A 22,498-nucleotide genomic window follows, 5' to 3' on the forward strand; every position below is an offset into this window, starting at 1 on the left:
AGGACCCTCCCGCCTGCGCCGCAGCGCTCCCCCCGCCCCTCCCCACGCCTCCTGCCCCGAGAACGTTCATCCGAGAAGCGGCGCCCCCTCCCTGCCCCGGGTCCCCCCGCCACTGCGCCTGCGCGGCGGCCACGCTCTACCACCGCCCTCTCCCTCCAGTGGCTCCAGCCACCCCCCCAGCCCTCCCCGGGCGATTTGAATATGCTAATTAGGTGGTTACGGAGAGGCCTATAGTGGGGCTGCGACGCGGTCACGTGGGGCGGGGACGTGTCCTTCAGAGGCGGGCCCCGACCTGCCCAGCCTGCCTTAAAAGCAGGCGGCGAGCGAGGAAGCGCCTCAGTCAGAGAGAGAAAGTGCTGGGGTGGTGGGGCTGCGGCTGCTCCGCCTGAAACTTCTGAGTAACATCAACAGGGGGAGGGGAGGGCGGGCGGCGGTAGAGGAAGGTGGTGGGGGGGAAGGCTAGCAGCAGCGCAGCCCTATCCGCCTCTCCCTCATAAACCAGCCTGTGTTGGGCTGAGCAGGCCCCTCACACAAAGGAGGGCAGGGCAGGCAGGGCTGCCCCCCTTCCCCCCCGCCTCGGCAGAGGGGCAGCGGGGAGGCGCCCTTCTCCGTGCAGAGCACTCACAGCCACTTACTCCTCTCCTGTCCCCCGCCGTCTTCTTTTCTTTCCCCCCCTCCTCCTCCTCCCACCCCGCGGTTCTCCCCTCAGCCCCCCGCCCGCTGTCCATGTAGCCGCCCGGCCGCCGGCCCCTCCGCACTATGCCCATCTTACTCTTCCTGATAGACACGTCCGCCTCCATGAACCAGCGCACCCATCTGGGCACCACCTATCTGGACATAGCCAAAGGCGCTGTAGAGACTTTCATGAAGGTACCGGCTCTGCCTTGCGAGAGAAGGAGAGCGAGAGTGGCTGCGCGGGGAGGGGAGGGGGAGGCAGGGCGCGGGGGGCTGCCTGGGCCGGGGGCGCGGGGCGAGGGCGGGAGAGAGGGAGGGAGTGCGTGTGTGTGCGGGCAGGGAGGGCAGGGCCGTGCCGAGCCGAGCCGGGGGGCTCCGGCGGCGCTGCCGCCTCTCGGCTCACCCTCTGCTTTGTCCCCTGCGCCGCAGCTCCGAGCCCGGGACCCGGCCAGCAGGGGAGACAGGTACATGCTGGTCACTTTCGAGGAGCCTCCTTACGCTATCAAGGTAACCTCCGCTAACCCTCCCACCCTCCCCCTTCTCGCCGCTCCCCCGCGGCCTCCTTCCGGCCTCTCCGCGCCGCCGCGGGCCGCTGCCGGCCGCCGCCCCCCCGCCCGCCTCGCCCGCGCTGGCGGCGGTCCGGGGGAGCTCGGCACACACGGGCTCCGGCGGCGGCGGCAGCAGCGCTGACATCAACATGGCCGACATTTTTTTCCCCTGTGTGGCGTGTGTGAGCAGCAATGAACTGTGGGGGATATTTATTCAAGTTGGGAGAAGTGACAGCAACTCCAAGGAGAGTTCGGCTTGGAGGGGGCGAGCGAGGGAAAGGAGTGACTGCAGCCTGGAGAGTCCGGACTCGGAAGGGGACGGGACTTCCCTCGGCCCACTGGGGTGGGGAGGGGCCGAGGGGCACGTACCACGGAGGAAGGGGCGGTGGGTCCACACGACACAGGGCGGTGAACCTGTTGGAGGTCGCCTTGCAGTGCAGGCGGCTTCCATCTAGAAGAGGCTGTGGGAGAGCGGTGTCTGTAGCTGCAAGGTTTGTGCATCGGTGACTTCACAGAAATCTGTCCCGCGGAACAAATAAAAACCAAAAAATCTTCATTCGATCCATGAGGAGCTCTAAGCTTTAAGAGAACTACGTGTTTTCAGGCTTTACAGAGTGACACTAAATATTAGTAACTTCTGAGATACTCTGTTAGCATTTGTAGTGAGCTGCATGGGGCACAGAAGGCACTTTGTAGCCTAATAGGAAAGCAAATCTCATATCTGGAGAATAAGGCTTCTGACATTTCTCTTTTCAGGCTGGCTGGAAGGAAAACCATGCAACGTTTATGAATGAGCTGAAAAACCTTCAAGCTGAAGGACTGACGACTCTTGGCCAGTCTCTAAGGACAGCTTTTGATTTATTAAATTTAAATAGATTAGTAACTGGCATAGACAACTATGGGCAGGTAGGTTGGCTATTAATAGACAGAAAAATTGTAAACCACAAACTTCACAGAGGTGACGTTGTCCAAAGTGGCATATTCATGAAATGCACAGTATGGGCGCTTCTTCAAAAGTAAACAGAGCTCAGATAGGTTAAAGAATTGCAGTTGCTGGCTACAGTTTCACCCCCAACTTTTCTTTTTTTTTTTTTTTTTAACTTCAGTTATTCCTGTTTTTAGACTCTGATGTAGCCTCCAAATTGACCTTCTCAGTTAAACTTTGTCCTTTTTTTTCCTTTTTTTTTTTAAATCAAGTCTATATTTCAGAACCTTAGCTGGTGAGCCTGGTGGGGTCCTGAAAACTGCTTTGTCTATACAGTGCTGTATAATCAATTAAGTAAAGTTGGGAGATTAGCTGTTTTTCTAACAACACTGCATGTCCAAAAGTACCGTACTTGAATGGAGCACAACTTTTTCAAAACCTTTTTTTTTCCCCAATGAGTTTACTGCAACATTTCTCTGCATACCAGTATTTTTATAAGCCTGTCACTTGTATCAGAGCCTTGAGAAGCCCTGCATCTCGAATGTCTATATTGCAGCTATGCCTTTAAAGCAGGACATCTTTGTGTGGTGGGTCAGCATTCTGTTGCTCAGTAGTATGAGTTTGCTAAACGACAGTAACTCTAGGTTAAACACGTGCTTGAGGAAGCATACCTAGTTCTTTCTGGCACTGGATCAAACCCTGGATTTGTTTTGCATAAAGTATTGGGCGAAGTATATCGTGTATTTTTCACGTGGGACATACGAACTCGAATGTCCTCTTTTCATTTGTTGTTCACGTGTAATGCTCCCTTTACTCTCCGAGGATTACTCACTGCTTAACATGGGAATATGGTTGTGAAAGTAAGTCCCCTTTCTCCCCCTCCCCTTTCCACTCTGAGCAGAGTCTATGTGATAACGTGCCATGTTTGTTTGGGAAGGAAATTTGTCTCATGTTGCATTGTGTGGCTTTGCCACTAGGTGATCAAGTGAGCCTAAACACTTTTAAAATGCCAGTTTAGTGATGAAACTTAATAAAAAAAAAAGTCCAAAACAAACCAAAACCAAAATCAACCAAAACCCCAACTAGTTCTGCATGTGGTTATTTTTTTTTTCTCTTGCCAACTGCTGTCCTCTTATACGTGTGTGCTAATCTTTCCCATTTTCTGATGTTTTTGTTTAGTTATATGAGCTATACAAAGCTTTTTTGAACACTTTCCACTGTAAGCTCACAAGAGAAACACTTGCTCTTTCCCATTGCTACTGATACTTATTCTGATTGAACCTGCATCCAATAATTTGTTCTGAGTGAACCAGCTCTGCTCAACTACTCAATCAAGTGGGCAGTTGACCTGTCATGACTCTTTTGACTCACTAGTAGTGTTCACTATTGCAAGTAGCTGCTCTTTTGTCTATGGAGCAATGAGTGATCTGTTTCGGTTACAAGTCTCTATCTGGGCTTGAACCCAGCCTTGCTTATGCAAGTTTTTTGCCCTGTTCCACATGTGGAGTTGACTGTTGAAGAGGTGTTCACATGTGCTGTCAGGTGATGAAAGAGAAATTCTAAATCTTTTTAGTGTCTGCAAAAATAGATGCATATATTGCAAGAGCCAGGTCATCTGCTGCTGAAGTCACAGGTTCCAATTTTGGCTTTACTTATCAAAGTAGCAGTTTTTCATAGATCAAATTGGGGAGCAGTTAACTGGTCTTTCAGCACTTGCAAGTGATGAGATCCAGGGCAGTTAACTTTCCTCAGCTTCACATTGACCTTTGAGCACTGTCATGTTATCTTGTCAACTTCATGTTGTTTATGTTTACTACCTAAAATTTACTCATGATAAAAGGGTATTTAAATGTATGTGGTATGAGAAACTTACAAATTCAGGATAATAAAAGTGATCAGGATGCTCACTTGCATTTGAAATGGTTTTCGCTCAGAACATAGTGCTAATTCACTTTTTTTTAAAAAGCAGTTACAAATATTAAGAACATAAAATATTTGAGTAGTTTATTTAACCAAAATATAGAAGGTAGATGTTTGAAGAATTGTTATCTTAGAGTGGGAAGAGAAGATTATTTTTCAAAAATGCATAATTTAGATGATCTTAGGTGTACTATTGCGTGAAGTAATAAATCTAAACTTCTATTAAGATTTTATCTGAAAAATTCCTCTGGCTTAACATCTTCTGACTATCACACTTGGGTTTTTTTGGTGTATGACAAGCTTCTAAGATGTTTGCTAAGATCCACTTTTGTTTCACATGTATGAATTGTAAAACAGATTTTTATTATACATACAAATTACAAGACATGACACAAGCTTGGTGGGATTGTCTGGTTATGTCATCCAACAGCATGATGTCTTGTCTCCCTGCTGAGTATGAACTGTGTGTTTAAATGGCACTGCGACTCACTATGTTTGATTTCTCTCAAAGTAGACCAGAGTTCTCCATCAGCTGACATCCTGAACAAGAGTGATGGCTGAACGGTCATTCTGAAATTGAGGAAAATCTCCTGCTTCATATTTTCTTGCAACATTCATGTTTGGATTTTTAATATGAGTATTTATCATATTACTTTTTCAGTACATAAGTACTGACTCAGTTGCATATGAAGATTGAGTTACCAAGTGTACAGCTGTATTAGCTGATCACAGTATCTCACATTCAGATCTTAAAGGGACACTGTCAACACATTTAGATTGTAAAGAACCTAGGAGATTTTTTTTCATGAACTGTTTCTGATATTAGTGCTATGGTATGGCTTTATAAACCCTTGGTCTTATCTGGGGTTGTTAGATTAATGTTTTTGTGGAGGCTTTTGTTAACAACAAAAGATTTTGGAAAGTACACGTATTTTAAGGTGACTATTCCTTTAATTTTTACAGCACTTTCACATTGATAAATTCTGTATTATATTGCTTGAGTCTAATAGTAATTATAGTTTTTTCCATCGTAGTATGCTTTGTGCTGACCATGTTCGCAGAAGAATGAAGCTTCAAATGGGGTGTCAGCTTTTAGCGCTTGCTAAAAGTAATGGTCCTCTTAATCTTGCATTTTTATAGAAATATTAGGAAAAATACAGGATGTAGCTGTTTTCAGGAAGAAAGTAATTTAAAGACATTAAGTTCACTTAAGGGCTCACTGTTGTGTCACACAAGACATTGTACTCCCTTAGCCTAGTTTGCACTTAGCTAATTGACTTCTCTTTACCATACTTTCCCCAGTTTAGATTCTCCCTTGTTTCAGGTAGTCTGAAATACCACGCCTTTTACTAGCAGATTTTCTCTCTTCTTGGAATACACTCCTGATTCTTACTCATGTGGCTTGTTCAGCAGTGGGTGTGTAGTCACAATTTAACTGAATAGTTTTGAGTGAGGCAAACATGCAGCTTGTTATAGTTGATGAAAGGGTTAAACACTAATATGCGTCATTTCTGTGGAAACAGAAAATGTGAAAAATGTAGATGTTATTATAATATAGTAAAAATGTAGACAAATGGTGGAGTTGAACCATTTATGTACATCAGTTATTTGCAGTTCGTAGTGATGTTTCTAAGATTGAGCTCTGAGTCTAAGGTAGGTAAACTATGTATCAATGGTGTTTTCATTCTCGCATGCAAAACACTAGCACAGCACTACCAAAACTTGAATCTGAAAATTGCTAAAGCTCTGGTTCTGTCATACCTGGTGTGTTTCACCTTGTTTTTTGTTATTTGTGTAATTAAGGTCTCTTACTATTTTTTTTCCAGCAGTGTTGCATAGAGTGAGGTTTGAGAGGATAAAATGTGCTTATCTGAGTGGATTTCTAAGTGGCAGAGAGTTGATGTATCAAGGTGTTTCTCCAGATTTTTTCAGATTGAAATTTTGTTGTAATGTTGTGACTAGAAACAGTGCTTTTCAATAACAAGGTTTTAATGAGCTTTTTATCTCGCTAGAGTATGTTGCACATACTTTTCAGCATCATAATTATTAGTGGTACAGTAAATTTGGCTTAGAGATGACTTTTAAACAAATTTGATGTAACAAAAGCACATGATAACTTTGGCAGAAAAGCCAATTATAATGCTTCTGTAAACCACGTGGACTTGAGATAGGTATTTTTTCATTCACAGCAATGAATAAGGTGCTCTCTGGATTTAGACTCATATGAGAAACACTGTTTTGATGACTTACCAGGCAGTGTGCCATCTTGGTGGAAGCCTTTGTTTCTGCAGTGCGTTTCACATATGTACAAAAGTGTAACTAAGAAATTTTGAAACAAACTAAAATCCAAATGGAATTCAACTGGTTGAGAATATTTTTGGAACTTAAGAATGTACTAAGGGCTGGAAAGATCTGTTTCTTTCTGACCTGGAAGTTGGAAGATGTCCTACATAAAATGGCATTGTTTTTAGACACCACAGTTTTTCTTCCAAGGTTTTCTATTGATACCATGTGTGACCATCAAACAATCTAATCTTGGGTTAACTGCTACTTTATAGTTTTCTCTAAATATATGGTTAGACCCATTTGCAACTACAGTAGCAGTATTGCCAATGTGTTCACACAGTAGAACTTAGTGTTGGTCTCTAGAGATCAGCATGTTTTGCCATAATGGCTTAAATACTTAGTATTTCAAATACATTTAAATAGCATACCTAGGAGATAAAGTCTAATTGTGCTTGTAGGTGCATGACAGCTTTGTTTTCAAGTCATACATTGTAGGCTGACTCCTTGCTTATTTGTTTATCTGTGTCTCAGATCTGCTGAGCTTAAAAAAACCCCGCAACAATCACACATATGAAATTTTGTCCCATAACATTGCACACATTATACTTTTGCAGTGATTTGTTCTGTTTAAGTTGTTGAGCAGTTTTACTTTCCACTTGATTTTTGAAGATTGTTACTGGACTTCCTTGCTTTCATAATTCAAAATCCTTGGAGCATGACTTTTGTCCTGGCAATCTGGGATCATAAACACTGCACTGGAATGGCCTATGTTGAATGTGCAGCCAAATTTGGAACCAAAGTTGAGGTTAGTGTTTCTTGCTTTGTCATGCTAGCATGGTTGCACAGGCCCTTTGCTTCTTCTGTTGGTAGAGGTAGAGTTTTGTGCTCACAGAGCAGCTCTCCCGTTCTGTTTGTTCCCCTTCCTCAACAAAACCAAATGAGAGAGTTTCAGACAGTAGAAAAATAGCATTGTAAGCTTAAGCATGGTAATAGCAGAAATATATATAAGAAAGGACTTCTCATAGTCTCTTCTGTGGAATGGAAATGGGCTTAACATAAACCTTTATGCCAGTTAATGTTGAAGATCTATATGTGATGGTGAAAGTCAGTCTTTCTCACCTCCTACCTGATGAAATTAGGCGTATTGGTTCCAATTTATACTTTTTAGGCTGTAGCCTTTGAACATGCCATCTCGTCCGCTCTCGAATTGTTTGTAATGTTTAATTAATTTTGTTTTATAGTATCCTTTAATGAGAATGACAGCAGGCATTGTGGCAACTGTTTTCTCGTGTTGCAAGATGGAACTGTGTGCCTTTCAGCCTTCCCAGAGCAACAAAGTCTACTGAAAGTCTCAATGATCACATCAAACTTAAGTGTTCTCAAAATCACTTGTCCACTTCTAATCCAGTATATTTTTAAAGAATTTAGAAGTTAAAACAAGCTTACACAAAGTATTATTTTTTTTTTTTTCAAATGGAAATGATCTCATCAAATCTGTTTCACTAGCAGAAAGAACGGAGATACTTCCTCATGTTCTGAATATCCAGTATGCTTTGACTGCTTTGCATCTTTAAGAGCTCAGTATTTCAATAAGTTTGGTTTGGAAGGGGCAGTGCCATAACATGTTTGTTGTGGCTTTCACTTCTAGGGGTCAGGTGAGTGCAGTCACGCTGCCAAAGCTCGAACAGATGATACAGGCTTCTGTCTCTGGCTGATATTCTTGGATTCACAAAAAAGTCACCAGAGAATGTCCAAAATTTTCTCTCTTGGCTTGACTTTCTATCTGGAACAATTTATTTGCCTCAGGTCATTATAGACTTGTTGGATATACTACCTTTTCTGCTTGGGTGCTTAAAGGTATGTGTCCCATAGCTGAAGTAGTCTTGTCTTTTTGAAATGTACTTGCACTTCTTCACAGGCAATTGTCAGGGAGGCAAAGCAAATACATACAGATATAGAGCCAGGAGTTTGGTTATCTTGTGAAGCACAAGTATTCATTTTTTTCCCAGCGTCTCTGTCGTGATGTTTGTTATCTTCAAGCTTGTTTTCAGTTTCCTTACTGAATAGTTATATTCAGTCTGATTTCTGTTGTAGGCAGTCTATATCTTTGGAGCTTGAAGGGAAGAGCTGTTATTTGTTAATGTGTCTGAATTTTAATTCAACTGAGACTCAGTTGAAACTATGATTGTGTTGCTTTTTTCTTGTAGTGCATTCTGTACCTTTAACAATATAGTGAGTCTTTTAGCTTATAGAATATAGCTATATCTGCATCTTCCACTTAAAGAATGTATTAATGTTTCTACTCCATCATATTGTCTGGCCCTTTTTTCGAGATGTTTTCAGCTGTTTACGCAACATGGAATTTAATGTAATTTGTGAGTGTTAGCATCTAACAAATACAGAACTCATATTAAATGTCCATGATTATGGTTCTGATTTTAAATATTCATAGTATAGACTAGTCTCATTTAAAGAAGAACTAATTCTTTAGATAGGAGATAGTGGTTATATATGTATATTTATGGTAAATCTTCCGTATGTATCATTGATTTTTTTTTTTTTTTTTTTAATGAAGTGGACTAGCCTGTGAGCCATCAGGTATTTCTGATTATTCTGTTCTATATTTCTGTGATATCTGCAAAGGCTATCTGATGTTCATGAAGTAATTTCTATATATCAGCATATTTTGTGTTATTATAATTCTGAATATTGACAGCAAATAGTATTTCAGGTTATTATTGCTTGTATGTTTTAGTTAAAAAAACCCCAAACAAACAAAACCAATACCAACTAAGGTGGAAGGTGTGTATTTAGTCGCTCTGGTACCATGAAGTTGGCCCCTAATGGGCTTGATTTTTCAAAAATATATTGTATAGGCAATTTCAGTCTTACAGTAATGAGAACTCAGGTATCTGTTATCTAAGCACCTGTTGTTTTCGTTCTGGAGCTGGTGTCTCTGCCTTAGTTAACTGACTTGCCCTAGCTTATATAAATCTGCAGTCCGCTATAGATTTAAGCCTAAATTTTTCCAGTGGGGAAACTAGGTTAGTGCCAACAGCTAAATTAAAATAGACAGGTGAGAAGTTGCTGGCTGCAAGATACGATACTAACCTGAGTCGGGAACCTTGAATGACTGTTACTGGGACACTGGATAGATAAGACTTGTGGTTATATGAGAGGACAAGGGGATTTGTCAAAATCTGATCCTACTCTATTCTAATACAGGTGGCAAGTGTGGATCTTGCAGAACAGCAGTAGCAGATAACTAGAATAGCAGATATAACCAAGTGTTGATTACGTGTAACATAGTTCCATGCCATTGATATTGGAGGTCTTTTAGAAGACTGATCTAGCAGGAACTGCGCTACAGATGAGTTGTCTAGTATGGGGTTTTGACAGTGATTCAGGGACAGACACATTGAAAATAATATTGAATGTCCTGTTGTTGACCATGAAACTTTCACCTGAATAATCACATTTGGTGTCTGCTCAGCATGGCCATTTCCTTTAATTTATGGGGTTTTCTATCTACATATAACTGCTGCTGCTTGTGGAGAGCAGGGCGTTAATCTGATTTCATCTAACAATAATGTTTGAGGACAAATTATATCTGAATACACTGTACATTTTGTCAGCATCTCCTTGAGCCCAAAAGCTACATTGAACAAAACCAGAATATTTGTCATTGGAATCAATTTAGGGCACTGACATTCTTTTTTGATGCTCATCATATAGAATATGAGTAAAAAGTGGCCATTTCTTTCTTTGACTGATAACATTGCCTGCCCTGGGGCTTTGAATCCCAGAATGCTGACTTGATTGTGTGCATCACTGTATGTAAGACATACCCAGCCTTGCTGCCTGCTCTGCTCCTGAACTTACAGCCTCTCGTGTGCACATAGTTCTGCCAAACTTGAAGCAAGTTGTGAGTGTGACTTCTCAGAGTAAAATAAGTCAGCGATTGATTCAGAGCCTTAATAAGCTGAACTGTGAATTGTAGTGGTTGAGAATCTGTTTTAAAACAGCTAAGTCGCTTGTATTGTAGGTGATGATAAATTCAGGGAAGGAGTTGGGGGGGGAGTCTTAGGGCAGTTATTGAAAAGAATTGCCCAATGTTGGTGAGTCAATAAGCTGCTTTCACTCAGCTTGTCAGTATTTTGGATTGATAACCCCCAAAACGGTGGGGATAAATTTATATACAACTCTCTTTGGCTTTTCTCCTTGTTTGGTGGTTGTTTGGCATTTTTCTTCTTCTTTTTTTTTTTTTTTTTTTCTTCCTTCTTTGTGTTTTCCTTGCTTGGTGTGTTGGCAACTGTGAAATTGATTACCCTTCTCCAGTATATGGAGAACAGAGGCCTGCCTGAGCAGCACTGTGAATTACACTGAGTGAGCCAGGACCAGCTATGTAAAGTCGTTGCTGTGAAGCAGAAAGACTGCAGTAATTAGGGACTCGATCCAGGACTTGACAAGGTCAGTTATTTTTGGAATAAAACACTCAGAAATATTTTTAGGAAATATGACCAAAATCATCTCTAAACCCAGATTCTTTGGGGCTGACTTTAAAGTTATGTTTGGTATGGATGACTATTTAATTTTTTCTTTTAAGTTTATAAAAGTTCAATTATAACCTGTTTTTAACAGCTTGCATTTACTATATTCAGTCAAATAATGACCAGGTTTTGTTTGTTGATTTATCCAATTTCACATGATCCAAGTAGTGGCTAGTTTAATAATCTGTAACTAACTGAGAAGGTGCATCCTTTTTTAAGCGACAGTTTCTATTATCTTAAAAATAAGGTACAAGTTGTGATCATGGTTGCATTTCTGCGTAGATATTTCAGTTAATTTAATGTAAAGAAAAGTTAAAATTCTTCCCTTTTGGGTATTATCATAAATCTGTCACATCAACGCTTACATGTTTCAACTGTTAGTGGCTTTTTGTTCTCTGTTTTAATGCTGTTCTTCACTGTTTAGTTGCTTGCTGGAATTCACCATATATGAGGTCTGTTCTATGGGTTGTGGAGCTTTTATTTGAGAATGTCACATGATAAGTAATTGTCAAAAATTGTGAAAGATTCAAGGACTGAATTGGTTTTGGAATTTACCGAGGACCTCATCTAAATTGGAGCACTTAGAAGTTAATCAAGAAGTTACCACTTACGTAATATGTTATTTAGAACACCATTAAATTTATTCTTAGATGAAGGAAACAGGACAAACCTTTATACTAAACTGGCATTTTTGAAACTCTGTGACTTAGTAATGTTGGGAAATCTGTGATTTAGGCACCTGAAGACATCAGTGTATCTCGGGATTTTGTTTGATGTCTCAGTAAATCCCACCATCATTCCTTTATTGTTCGGTATGAACTTAATCTAAAAATGCTTCCTTGACACACATCCCTTCTGTTTTCACATGTGCAGTATTCAATATGGAGACTTTGTATTCCAAAATGATCATATCTTTCAGGGAGTCTCCTTTTCAGGCTGCTTTGGGTTGCTTTTTTGGTTTCCTTTCTGTTAGTTTCAGTTTTGTTCTTAATACAGACTTTTTGAGTGGAATTCCAAAATAACTGAGGTACTGCTTAGAGACTGTTTAATTGCACTACATTCTATGCCAGACTTGGGAACTCAGAATGCGTAAGTGGTACTAAGCACAGAATTTTGTTGTTACACGTTTCAAGATGGTTATGCAGTGAAATTGCCTATAGAACTCAAACTTGCAAGCTCAGGCAAAGCAAACAGCTGATACGCTTAAATGTATTTCTGTGAAATTATTTTTTTTTGACAAAGGGTTTGGTGTCTTTTCTTATGCAACTCACATAGCTGGTTTGTCTTTGTAGTAAGTGATATCTGAGTGGATCTTTCATTTTTGCTGTAGGGCTTCCAGATTGGGCAGGAAAAGTAAAAGATCATATATGTTTAAAGCTTCAACAGTTAATTGATGCTATAAATGGTTATTTTTAAAAAAGATTTTTAAAAATGCTTTTCCTAGTTATCTTAAATTTCATTTTTTTAAGTGGAACTTGCATAGCCTATGTTATGAGGATAGCAGTTGTTTCAGGAATGCTCTCTTCATATAGTCCAGGGGTATCAAACTCATTTTCACCGGCAGCCACATCAGTCTTGTGATTGCCTTCAAAGGGCAGAATGTAGTTTTAGGACTGTATAAAATGTAACTACTCCTACATTTATACAGTCCTAAAATTACATTCAGCCCTTTGAAAGTATCTATGAGGCTGATGTGGCCCCTGGTGAAAATTAGCTTGACACCGCGATATAGTGTAACTGACGTGCTGCAGAGTTTAATTGCTGGCTTGGCTTTAGGAGAAGTCTGCTGTTGCCCTTGTGTTCTGCTTTGAAAATAGTTTCCTTTTTCTCTCTTTTTTTTTTCTTAAATTTATTTAAACCGAACCTGCAACTCGTTTGATCCAATCAACTGAAATACAGAAAGCTTCAGTCATACCACCAAATCAATGCCCTAACTATGTGTACAGAAATAATTTTAATTACTGCTAATCTGTAGTGCCAATAAGGGATGAAACAAGAAGCATGTATCTACCTTGTTAGTCTACTCCATAGACGTTCCAAATAAGAAACTGTGATTAGTGTCCAGGGCATCGGAGTAACTCTGAAGTATTTGTAATGTAGTTAACTAAAGAATTGTCTAGGATGTGAAAAATTATTTTGCCTATAATAACCTTGCTGTAGCCTATAGGGAAGGACAACTGTACACAGCTGAATTGAGGTTTTGGAATCTCACCTCATGGGGGAAGGGTCTTCTGTGGTAGCCATTCTTACTGCAAAGTCGTTGCCATTGATACCCTGACTTTGAGTGTGAATGAGTGCAGGAGAAATGATGACTGCTTGAACAGCATTTTCTGTTTCCTTGGGGGAAAAGATGGTGAGTTAATGGAAGCAGGAGTCCAGACCTTGTTACATTCTAGCATACTTTCTTAAAACTCTTTTAAAAAGTCTTCTCCATTTGAGAGAGTATTCTGTCTTTTAGCTTTAGAAGAAAAGGGAGTGTGTGTGTAATACATAGAATGTTTGTGGCTGAGCCTTCCAAAAGATGAGCAATCAACAGCAAAGAATGGGAGAAGTAGAATGATATTAGTATGGGCTGTCCCTGATGTCAGAAACCATGAACTAACTGTTGGATTAAACATAGAGTTAGATCGAGAGATTAGGGTTCAGTGACTAATTACTTATTTGTACTTATACAATCATTTATCGTGTTTTAGGTATACGCAGTTTTAGAAAAGTATTTACCTGTTTGTATGTATTTTGAGATAGTATTTAAACACAGCATGCCTCACATTTATCTCCTTGTCACTCAATCACCTCATGCAAAGAGAGATTTTACTAACTTGGGCCCCCTCTGCCGGCTAGTTTTCTAATTACAAAGTAAAAATACAAGTTTACATATGTCGAGGCACTCTCTGGTAGGCTATTTTGGTCAAACATTGATGTATAGAATCCTCCCTGCTGTCCTTCAACCCTTTCAGAAAAACACTGGGAGTTTTTTCTTAGTGGTGATGTAATTGCTGAAATGGTGTTTTATAACATTCCAATCTGTGACCAACCTGGTATCTATCTTCGCTATGATCAGGCATCAAGGGAGATTTCCATTTCATATTAAAATTTCTTTTATGACTTAAAGACTTAATAACATACTTCAAAATGCTTATATCCTGTGTTTAGTGTAGCTTGCACTGAACTTTCTTCTGAGGCTTCTGAAAGTGATCTTGAAATACATTTGCTGTATAAATAGCTAACCATCTACGAGAAGGACAGAATTGCCACTCCTGCAAAACTGCATTATCTGTTGAATAATCAACAGCATCAAAGGAATGTGTCAAAATCTTATGGACAGCAAAACAGAAATGAGTTAGCAGCTTTCTTTGTGCATGAAGCCTGGCTTGTCAGATCTTAATCCTGTACAGAATTCCTGTATGTTCTTCAGCTCTTCCTCATTCAGCCTGAAATCACAGAAGTCTCTCTGACGCTTAAGTGGTTCCTGTTTCTGGGGGCAGTTTCTGTTCTAAAATGGCCATAGCAGATAAACTCAAATATGATTTCAAAGCTGGTTTTCTCCTGCAGGTTCAGTGACTTAGGTGACGCCGTGATGCTGTGCTTTTCAGTCTGGCCACAGAATCATGGAGCTCTTAACGGCATATCCTGTGAGAAGTCAGATTTATCAAAGCTAGTGTTGTAGCAGAACCTGACTGTCCTCCTTGCTTTTTACCACCCCCCACCCCAGCATATTCTTTCTTGCGTTCTGATAGATCACAGAGTTTCATAGTGTGTTTGTGCTAAATATTAATTAGATGAAATGCAGGACAGCTTCACCTGGGAAAGGTTAAATTTAAAGCCATTTTGCTTCTTATCAAGTAATAGGAAAGAATTTACTAATCTACTGAAGCAGAAAGCTTATTCATTCCTGAGTACTATAGTCTATATGTAGATGTGTGGTTATGGTGCATGTCTACGTACATTTGAAAAAGGGCGAAGTAGTTTTCGTGAAGAGATGCTGCCAATTGTGAATTCACTAAAATACTACTATGGTGCCAGTATATTCAGCTGAGTTTGTGACTTGGGAAACAATTGCGTGAATGCATAAAATACAATTGATTCCGTAGGTCTTCACGGCTATGTTGACTGGTTCTTCCGGGATAATAGAATATAGTAAAAGTTGCTGAAAATGAGTGGGACAATTAAGAAATTGCACAAGATGCTACGGTTGCTATATAGCTGACTGTCAGAGCATAGAGCAGCTGTTAAATACCTCAGTGTATTGGACTGATAGTGTTCTGCCTTGAGCAGTGAAGGGGAAAGCCTCTAATAAATGTTAAATTAATGTTTTAGACATTTTGTGATTTTGCTAAAATGTAACTGAAGTTCCTAAGATAGAAGAAGTCAAAACTATGATGGATTTGGACTGCTTCATTTTGTTGAAATTCAAGCTCAGTGTTTCGATATTTTTAAAGATGTTATCAGTTAAAAAAATAGTTTTAAAGCTATTAATTTTGCTGTCATTCTGGCTTTTAGATTTCATTTTAAACTATTGTTTTTGAACAATGGTTGCTCACAGATTCTCATGAGCATTTATGAGAATCTTGACCTTTTAAATTCTAAAAAATCCAATTGAATCAAAAAACTGATAGGGCACTTTTGCATTTCCTGGTCAGGTGACTAAATTTACTGGCAGTTAGGGTTGATACTTCTGAAAATAAAAAGGCTCTGCTGAGGTAATATAATGTATGATGGATGTGCAGTGCAACTTCTGTTAAATTTTGTGATTTACCAAAATGAAAAGGTACCTTTAGACATTTTATTGTGATCTGAAAATGAGGTTTTTTTTCCAGTGATTAGTAATGCATTCTGTTAAAAATATGCACTTTATTTCAGCTTACATTTATTTTCCACTTCTAGCCTTTCTTGGGCATGATGCTTTTGTACTACCAAACACTTCTTTTTATAGTAGTTGCTTGTTGATCATGTCATTTTTAGTCTCTGGCTTGGCATTTTTTTGGTCATGTTTCTACCTCAGCTATTTCTTAAGTTTTTCAACACTTCTGACTCTGAATTAACATTAAAATGTGTGCATTGAGGTAACAGTAGTCTTAAATCAGTTTCCTCTTACTGCATGTATAATATGATATACTTGCACATCGAAAGGTCACAATAACTCTGGAATTGCTTTACCTGCATACTTTGAAGAAGGGGAAAAAAAAAAATCCATAAATGTATTAATTGGCTATGCTGAAGCTGGTTGCTAAACTTAGTTGCCTATTAAAGTGAATTCTTAGTTTTGGGAGTTTTTAACCAGACAGTAACGTGGCTTGATATTTTGATACACGTGTGGCTGGATCTGTGGCCCCTGTGAGAACATCGCAGGCTGGACTGGGCTGGCTCTGCCTTTTTCGTGATCCAAGGGAGCTACGTGGAGCTCAGTGCTGCTCACAGCTCTGTGCTTGTTTCCTATTATCTGAGCGCAGAACTACTTCAACTGGAGACTGAAAAAATGGCAATTGATGTAAGCGAGTTGCTCTGTGATTGGGAAACAAATAGTCATGAAGCTGTCAAATTGTTCAAAAGAATGTGTGTTGTGTAACAGATACGTTAGTTTTGAGGCTTTGAATCTTTTGCTTACTGCATTTCAGCCCAGCAGGCTTGCAAGGTTGCCCTGGCATTGATGCTTATTTTTAAATAACTTTCTTCCAAAAAGAGGCATGTGGGGTTTTTTTGTGTCCTTGGTACATATCTGTTCTTGAGAATGCAGATTGTAGGAGAATGAAAAAAACCTCTTGTAGTGCATCGCAAGGCTTGGTGGTTGAACAGGATGATCTGCCATTAAGACTTTAGGTACTTCTTTCTTAGTACTTTTTTCACCACTGCTAGGAACCTTCAGAGGGAAGAGCACGTTATTGAAAAGAATTTTGACTCTAGCAGTTACTTGGACTGAAAAGGATACCAATTGAGCCAGTTCGTCTATGTGACACAATTAGCTGAAGTCCCTGTGGGAGCTAGTGACCACTGAATTTTCAGCTAGAAAAATAAGTAATATTTAGTTTTTCCAAAACAGTTGTTTATAAGCAAATCTATTTAAAAATGAGAGTTTAAAATAAAACTTAAATACTTTTCAGTTTACTGTAGCCTAAGTAGTAAACTTGGACTCAGACTTCCACAGTTTAAATATAACAGTTGAGTTTCTAGACTCCCAAAATGTTTATCCACTATCAGTGGTTATAATCTGTCTGAAAACAGTTAACACAAGAACAGAAGTGTCTTTGCTTATATACTTGTTAGAACACACCTATATAATGCCAGCTTAAATTGTGAGCAAAGCCCTTATGTTTCCCAAGATATTGGTACTCAGTTGCTCTTTATCCTACTTCAAGAACTCAGGGTTTCACACTTTCTATCTTTGACTTTCATGCGTGGGTATGTAAGATGATACTAAAATTAGCTGCTGGATTATTTTTGGTTTTGAAATGAAAAAAAACCTGGTGGTGATTAGTTAGTTGTCAGAGTAAGTTGTAAACAGGCTTGTTATTTACCCCTTGCTATGCTGAGCTGATTTCCAGCCAGGGGGCCGGTGCTGTGTGCTCTGTCACTTGGTGTTTCGCTGTGTAACTAAAATAGTTGAGCTGTGCTGAATTGATTTGATATGTATTCACAGTCAATGGTGTTGCTATGTATTTTGAAGAATGATATTTCTAAGATATGTAAATTCTTACTGTTTTGTTTTAATAGTATATTTCTAAAGGAAGAGCAATAGAAAATTATTACATTGAAAGGAAGTTCTGAAATGGTAATTGACGAACCTGCTATTTATTTAAAAAATGTTAAGTCTTCTGGTATTTCATTTTGCCAGATGTACAAAAACATCTCTAAGTTTTGAGAACTTATATAAATAAGATTGTGTGGTTTTGGTTTTTTGTTTTTTGTTTGTTTTGTGTGTGTTTTTTTGTGTGTGTGCATGTGTGTGGTTTTTGTTGTTTTGTTTGTTTGTTTTTGTGTTTTTTTTTATACCTGACTTAGTACTGGTTTTGTATGCCTTCATATAGCGAAGGTGAGGAGTACAGTCAGTGGTGTTTCCATGTTAATGACATGGAAATTTTTAGTCAAAAATAGTAAACCTCCATAATAGGCGCTTTATCAGAAATTCTTCTTTGATATATTCTGTTTCTGCTACTTTAAGTGGAACATAGATACTAATGTTTCTAAATTGCGTGGAGCCGTGAACCTAAGTGCAGCAAAGTGAACTCAGCTCTGTTCACTTGTCTTTAATTCAGTAGTGGGTTGTATACTCTGTGACTTGATTTAATAAACTCTTTTGAGAAAGGGTAATATTTATAGCTGTATTGATGAGTTGATAATCTCAATGTGACTGTATTTTTACATCTAACTAATGAAGAAGAGATTTCAAGGGGAAACTTTCCTTTATTACTTGAACAGGTGTGGATTGTTCTGCAACAGTGCACTGCTAGTGTTTCCACAGTTATCCTGTAGATGATACATGTGGAGATGTGAGTTACTTTGTCTTTGGGGTCAGAGATTCTCAAATGGGTTGTTACTCTGGCTACAAATCAATGTTGTTCTGGTGGAAAGAGCTTCTTACTTCTCTAAGTATGTGGCTGTGTGGGTTGATTTTTGACTTAAGGTAATCATCCATTGTACGGGTAAAATGCTTGTGAAATTATAAAAGATGGATGGAGGATGAAGTAATATCTCCCTCAGACATTTTTCCTGGTGGCACTTAAGCTTAGAATCTCTTGTTTCCTTCCTTACAATTTTATAATAATTCTGAGACCAAAGCGTTTGAATTTAAGGCTTAAATTTTGGATGGGTAAAATTGAGAAAGATTATAGCTGAGCTACGCAAAAGTGTTTAAGATAATGAGGATATCCAAATAATAGGGATTGTTAGAGACTATATTTTTAATACTCATATTTCAAGTTGGACTAGAATATTGACCTGAAGAGCATTGCTTATGACATTCTTAATCAAAAATCTTATGATTTTTATCATTTGACAATTTATTTTTACAGTCATTTATTAACAATAGGATTAAATATTTTTATATTCAGTATTCATGAGAACAATATTCTTTTCCTCTAGATAGAAACCCTGCTTTCAGTATTATTTCAGTGCAATATAATTAGCTTCCAGCTGCTATTTTGCAGTTGTGGTGAACTACTAGTTGGCAGAATACCATTACCATAACTGTTCTTCAGAATTAAATAAGGTCAAATATTCTTAGGAAATAATTTGAATTGAAATTGAGTGTATTTTGAGAGTACTTAAATTCTTTTGAATAATTGTTTAAATTGAATTATGAACTAGCTTAGCTTTCATGGGAGAGATTGATTTTTCTCTGTTAAATTTTAGTTTTGTGTATTTTTTTTTGTCTGTAGTAATGATATGCTATTTTAAAACAATTTTAGGATTTTCACTAAGGATTGAGAAAATATTGAGCAAATAACTTAATTTTTCTGTTGACATATAATAAATTGATCACCGTAAATGTGATGCCACTTCAAACTGGACACCTCTTACCAAATATATTCCAAATCATTAGGTGATATTTCTGTTCTAAGCACACAATCAGTAAATGATCCTTTCTATCAAATGGGTTTTAAAAAATCGGTTTAAATGGTCTTTGTCTTTAAATCTATTAGTTTTCTCTCCATATTTTCAGAGTAAATTATAAGCATTCATAAGATAGCCTAGTTCTGCTTATGAACAGAAAGTATGTGTTTAGTTGTGTTTTTCTTTATTGTATTCTGAAGAAGAAAAGCAAGGCCTTAAGTTTGGCAGTAGAAGGACATTAAGGCTCACAAAACAAAAGCTTGTGGTGTCCTTTATCCAGTCTGCCTTTAACCCTCACTAGAGTAGAATGTGCTACCTTGGGCTTGGAGTTGACATGTGCATGGGTTACTTTTGGATTTACTTTTTCAGGAGGGACAGAAGGCTCCTAGCATACTGGTAGTAAGAAGATGAAAGGCCAACAGCAAACCAAAGGGTTTTTGTTACAGCTGAACTAGTTGAATGTCTTGGTGGGGTCACAGAATATCTTACCTCGCATGTGTTTATATCTTAAATGATTCATATGGAAAGTTTCATGTATTTGTTTCTGAAGTAAGTGTTGCATGCATGGTTGAACCACTTTGGTCAAAATATAACTGGTACTAATCATGTCAGTTTTCCTTAATATATAGATCATTAGCTCTTAACCCAAGGATCATAATCAGAAGGTACTATGCAAATACTTCGGTTGGTCATACAGTAATTAAATTGTGCATAAAATCAAACCTGGAATAGGAGCAATTGGAAGTGCCTCTGTTTGAAGAGATGGTGTCTCCTCTAAATAGCTGCTGGTTTGTCAGAATAGTGCAGTAGATTTTGTTCTTCAAGTTCAATATTAGCCATTTTTGCCATGTTTTAGTATGCATTTATTGAATAGTGTGTAGCTTTACGTGGCCTAACTGCAACAAGACTCAGAAACCCATAGCTCTGTACTGTATAATACATGCATTTAAATACCTCAGGCCTTGTTTTGTCAGTGGGTATCGGTGGCCGTTTAATGACTGAACAGAAGCTTGCGAATTTGTTACAGTATTTTAAATGAAATGGCTTTTTTTCCCTTAGGGACGAAACCCCTTTTTTCTGGAGCCAGCAATAATTATAACAGTTACTGATGGAAGTAAATTAACTACTACCAGCGGGATACAGGAAGAGGTAAGATCTGACCTCTGTTTACAAGGGTGTGTAGTAAATGTTATGTTAAAATACTGTTTACAGTAGGAGCAAAAATTACTCAAAAGTATACTCAATACTATCTTAAACTTGCATGTTTTTTCCTTTTAATTTGAGGAAATATTGTGCAATATTACTACAAAAATCTGAATAGTTCTTTTTCCTTACCACTTGTGACAGAAGCCTATAGCACAACTATTGGTCTGTTTAGTAGACTCAGTTTGCTATTTCTAACCAGGGAGTTCATGGCTTTTCAAATATGTTAGCAGAAGAAATTGATTTCTGTAAAGCATGTATGTGTTTAATTGGTCCAGATATAAATTCTTTATGCATAGACTCAAATTAATGTAGTGATTTCCCAAAGGGTGTGGCTGCTAGGGAGTATGTGAAATATGTACTTCTTTCACGCTGGGCTCTTAAAGTGATTATAATCAAATCAGTAGTGTTCTTATAATCCAAGATAAGAGCTGAATAAGTGTATTTCAAATTAAATCTGTAGAGCAGTGTAAAACCCCAGATCTTAATATACTGGAGTAGTTGCTCAGACATCTGGCAAACTCAGCCCTGTAGCACATGCTGAGGCCCATGAACTGTTTCAACTTACTGGCTGTTTTGGATTCTTTCCTTAAAAAGACGAAAGAGATCACTAGGGAATAGGGATGGTCTGACCAGCTCAGTGTCTATTCCATGCAGTAGTAAAAAACCCAAACAATATCAACAACAACAACAACAAAAAATCCCTAAGCTCATTCCCTTTTTGGTAAAAAGGTTAGTGTCCAAAGATCTGTCCTAAAACTTAAGGGAAGAATTCAGACTTCTCTGTGTGTTACCCCACGTTTGACTATACAGATTAACTTGTCACACATTGCTGTTCATTACTTACTTGAATTTATCCTAATACTGTATTATATCACACTCTTACAGCACTTAAAGAAGTTGCTTGTACAGAAAGTAGTATTTGAGTGTTTTTGTAATTTATCTGACTTAAATAGTTAAATGACCTGATGGTTCTATGTGGACTGCTAACAAGCAGTGATAGCCAATAACTGGAACGGAATGCTTGGATCTGTGATATCAAGTAGGTTGTCTGCAAAACCTCACTTTCATCACTTTTTTCTTTTATCCAATAAGATATTTTCAGCTTAATCCAGTGATTGGCTGTGGTCTCAAATACTGAGTAGAACAGCATCCACAGTGCTTCTGTCTTTCAGGAATGATCTTTCGCTTTTGTCAACATGTGTTCTGTTGATCAGAATTTTTCTTAGTGTAGCTTGAGTGTTCTTTGCAACTACCTCTCAAGTTGGACATGCAGAAATGAAGCAGAATTAATACAGTCACACCACCCTGGAGATACAGAAATCCGTTGTTGCTCTTCTGTTCAGTAACAAAGCTTCTCAGTCACTTTCAAATGTCTCATGTGTTCTTTGGGTTTAACTTTAGGGAGGCTTTTCAGAAGTGATCATATCCCACTGGCTATGACAAAAGTGTTGTTACTTCCTGTGTAAAGTTCTTATCGTGGACGAAGGCAGTGCATTTTTAGTTCTTTTAAAACTTACATACAAGAGAACCAACGGAGTAGTTGTTTTTGGAAAGCCTGTGAAGCCAGCATGGAACTTGGAGGCAAGTTTTCTCAAAGCTTTGTCATTCAGATGAACATTTGCATTCTTACCAATGACATCAGCTTTATCACTATGGGAACACTGTCATTTGCCCTAGTGTGAAGCAGTCAAGCTTAAACCCTGTTTCAGAGCTCTTGCTGAAATCTTCAGATGTCCTGCTCCTTTGTGGAATTTCATGTGGGTTTTACAGCCCTTTCAGTGCTATCTTGTCTCTGATGGATGTGGTTCCTCAGACCGAAGGACGGAAATTATGCAGTCTAT

The 22,498-nt window shown here is 38.8% G+C and overlaps 1 protein-coding gene across 2 annotated transcripts in view; it reads left to right on the forward strand.

The window, feature by feature from the left end:
- The first annotated feature begins 303 nt into the window (after positions 1–303).
- INTS6 (integrator complex subunit 6) overlaps positions 304–22,498 on the forward strand; it is a 44,332-nt gene continuing 22,137 nt past the window's right edge. Inside the window, exons 1-4 of one of the 2 annotated variants that reach the window (XM_065052995.1) lie at positions 304–870; positions 1,105–1,182; positions 1,980–2,129; positions 20,511–20,600. In XM_065052995.1, the coding sequence (XP_064909067.1) occupies positions 760–870; positions 1,105–1,182; positions 1,980–2,129; positions 20,511–20,600 (429 nt within the window). In that variant the 5' untranslated portion in view covers positions 304–759. The remainder of the gene's footprint in view (positions 871–1,104; positions 1,183–1,979; positions 2,130–20,510; positions 20,601–22,498) is intronic. The other variant, XM_065053004.1, reaches the window with a different exon arrangement.

This window comes from Columba livia, chromosome 1, assembly GCF_036013475.1.
Source record: "Columba livia isolate bColLiv1 breed racing homer chromosome 1, bColLiv1.pat.W.v2, whole genome shotgun sequence".
NCBI classification, from domain to species: domain Eukaryota; kingdom Metazoa; phylum Chordata; class Aves; order Columbiformes; family Columbidae; genus Columba; species Columba livia.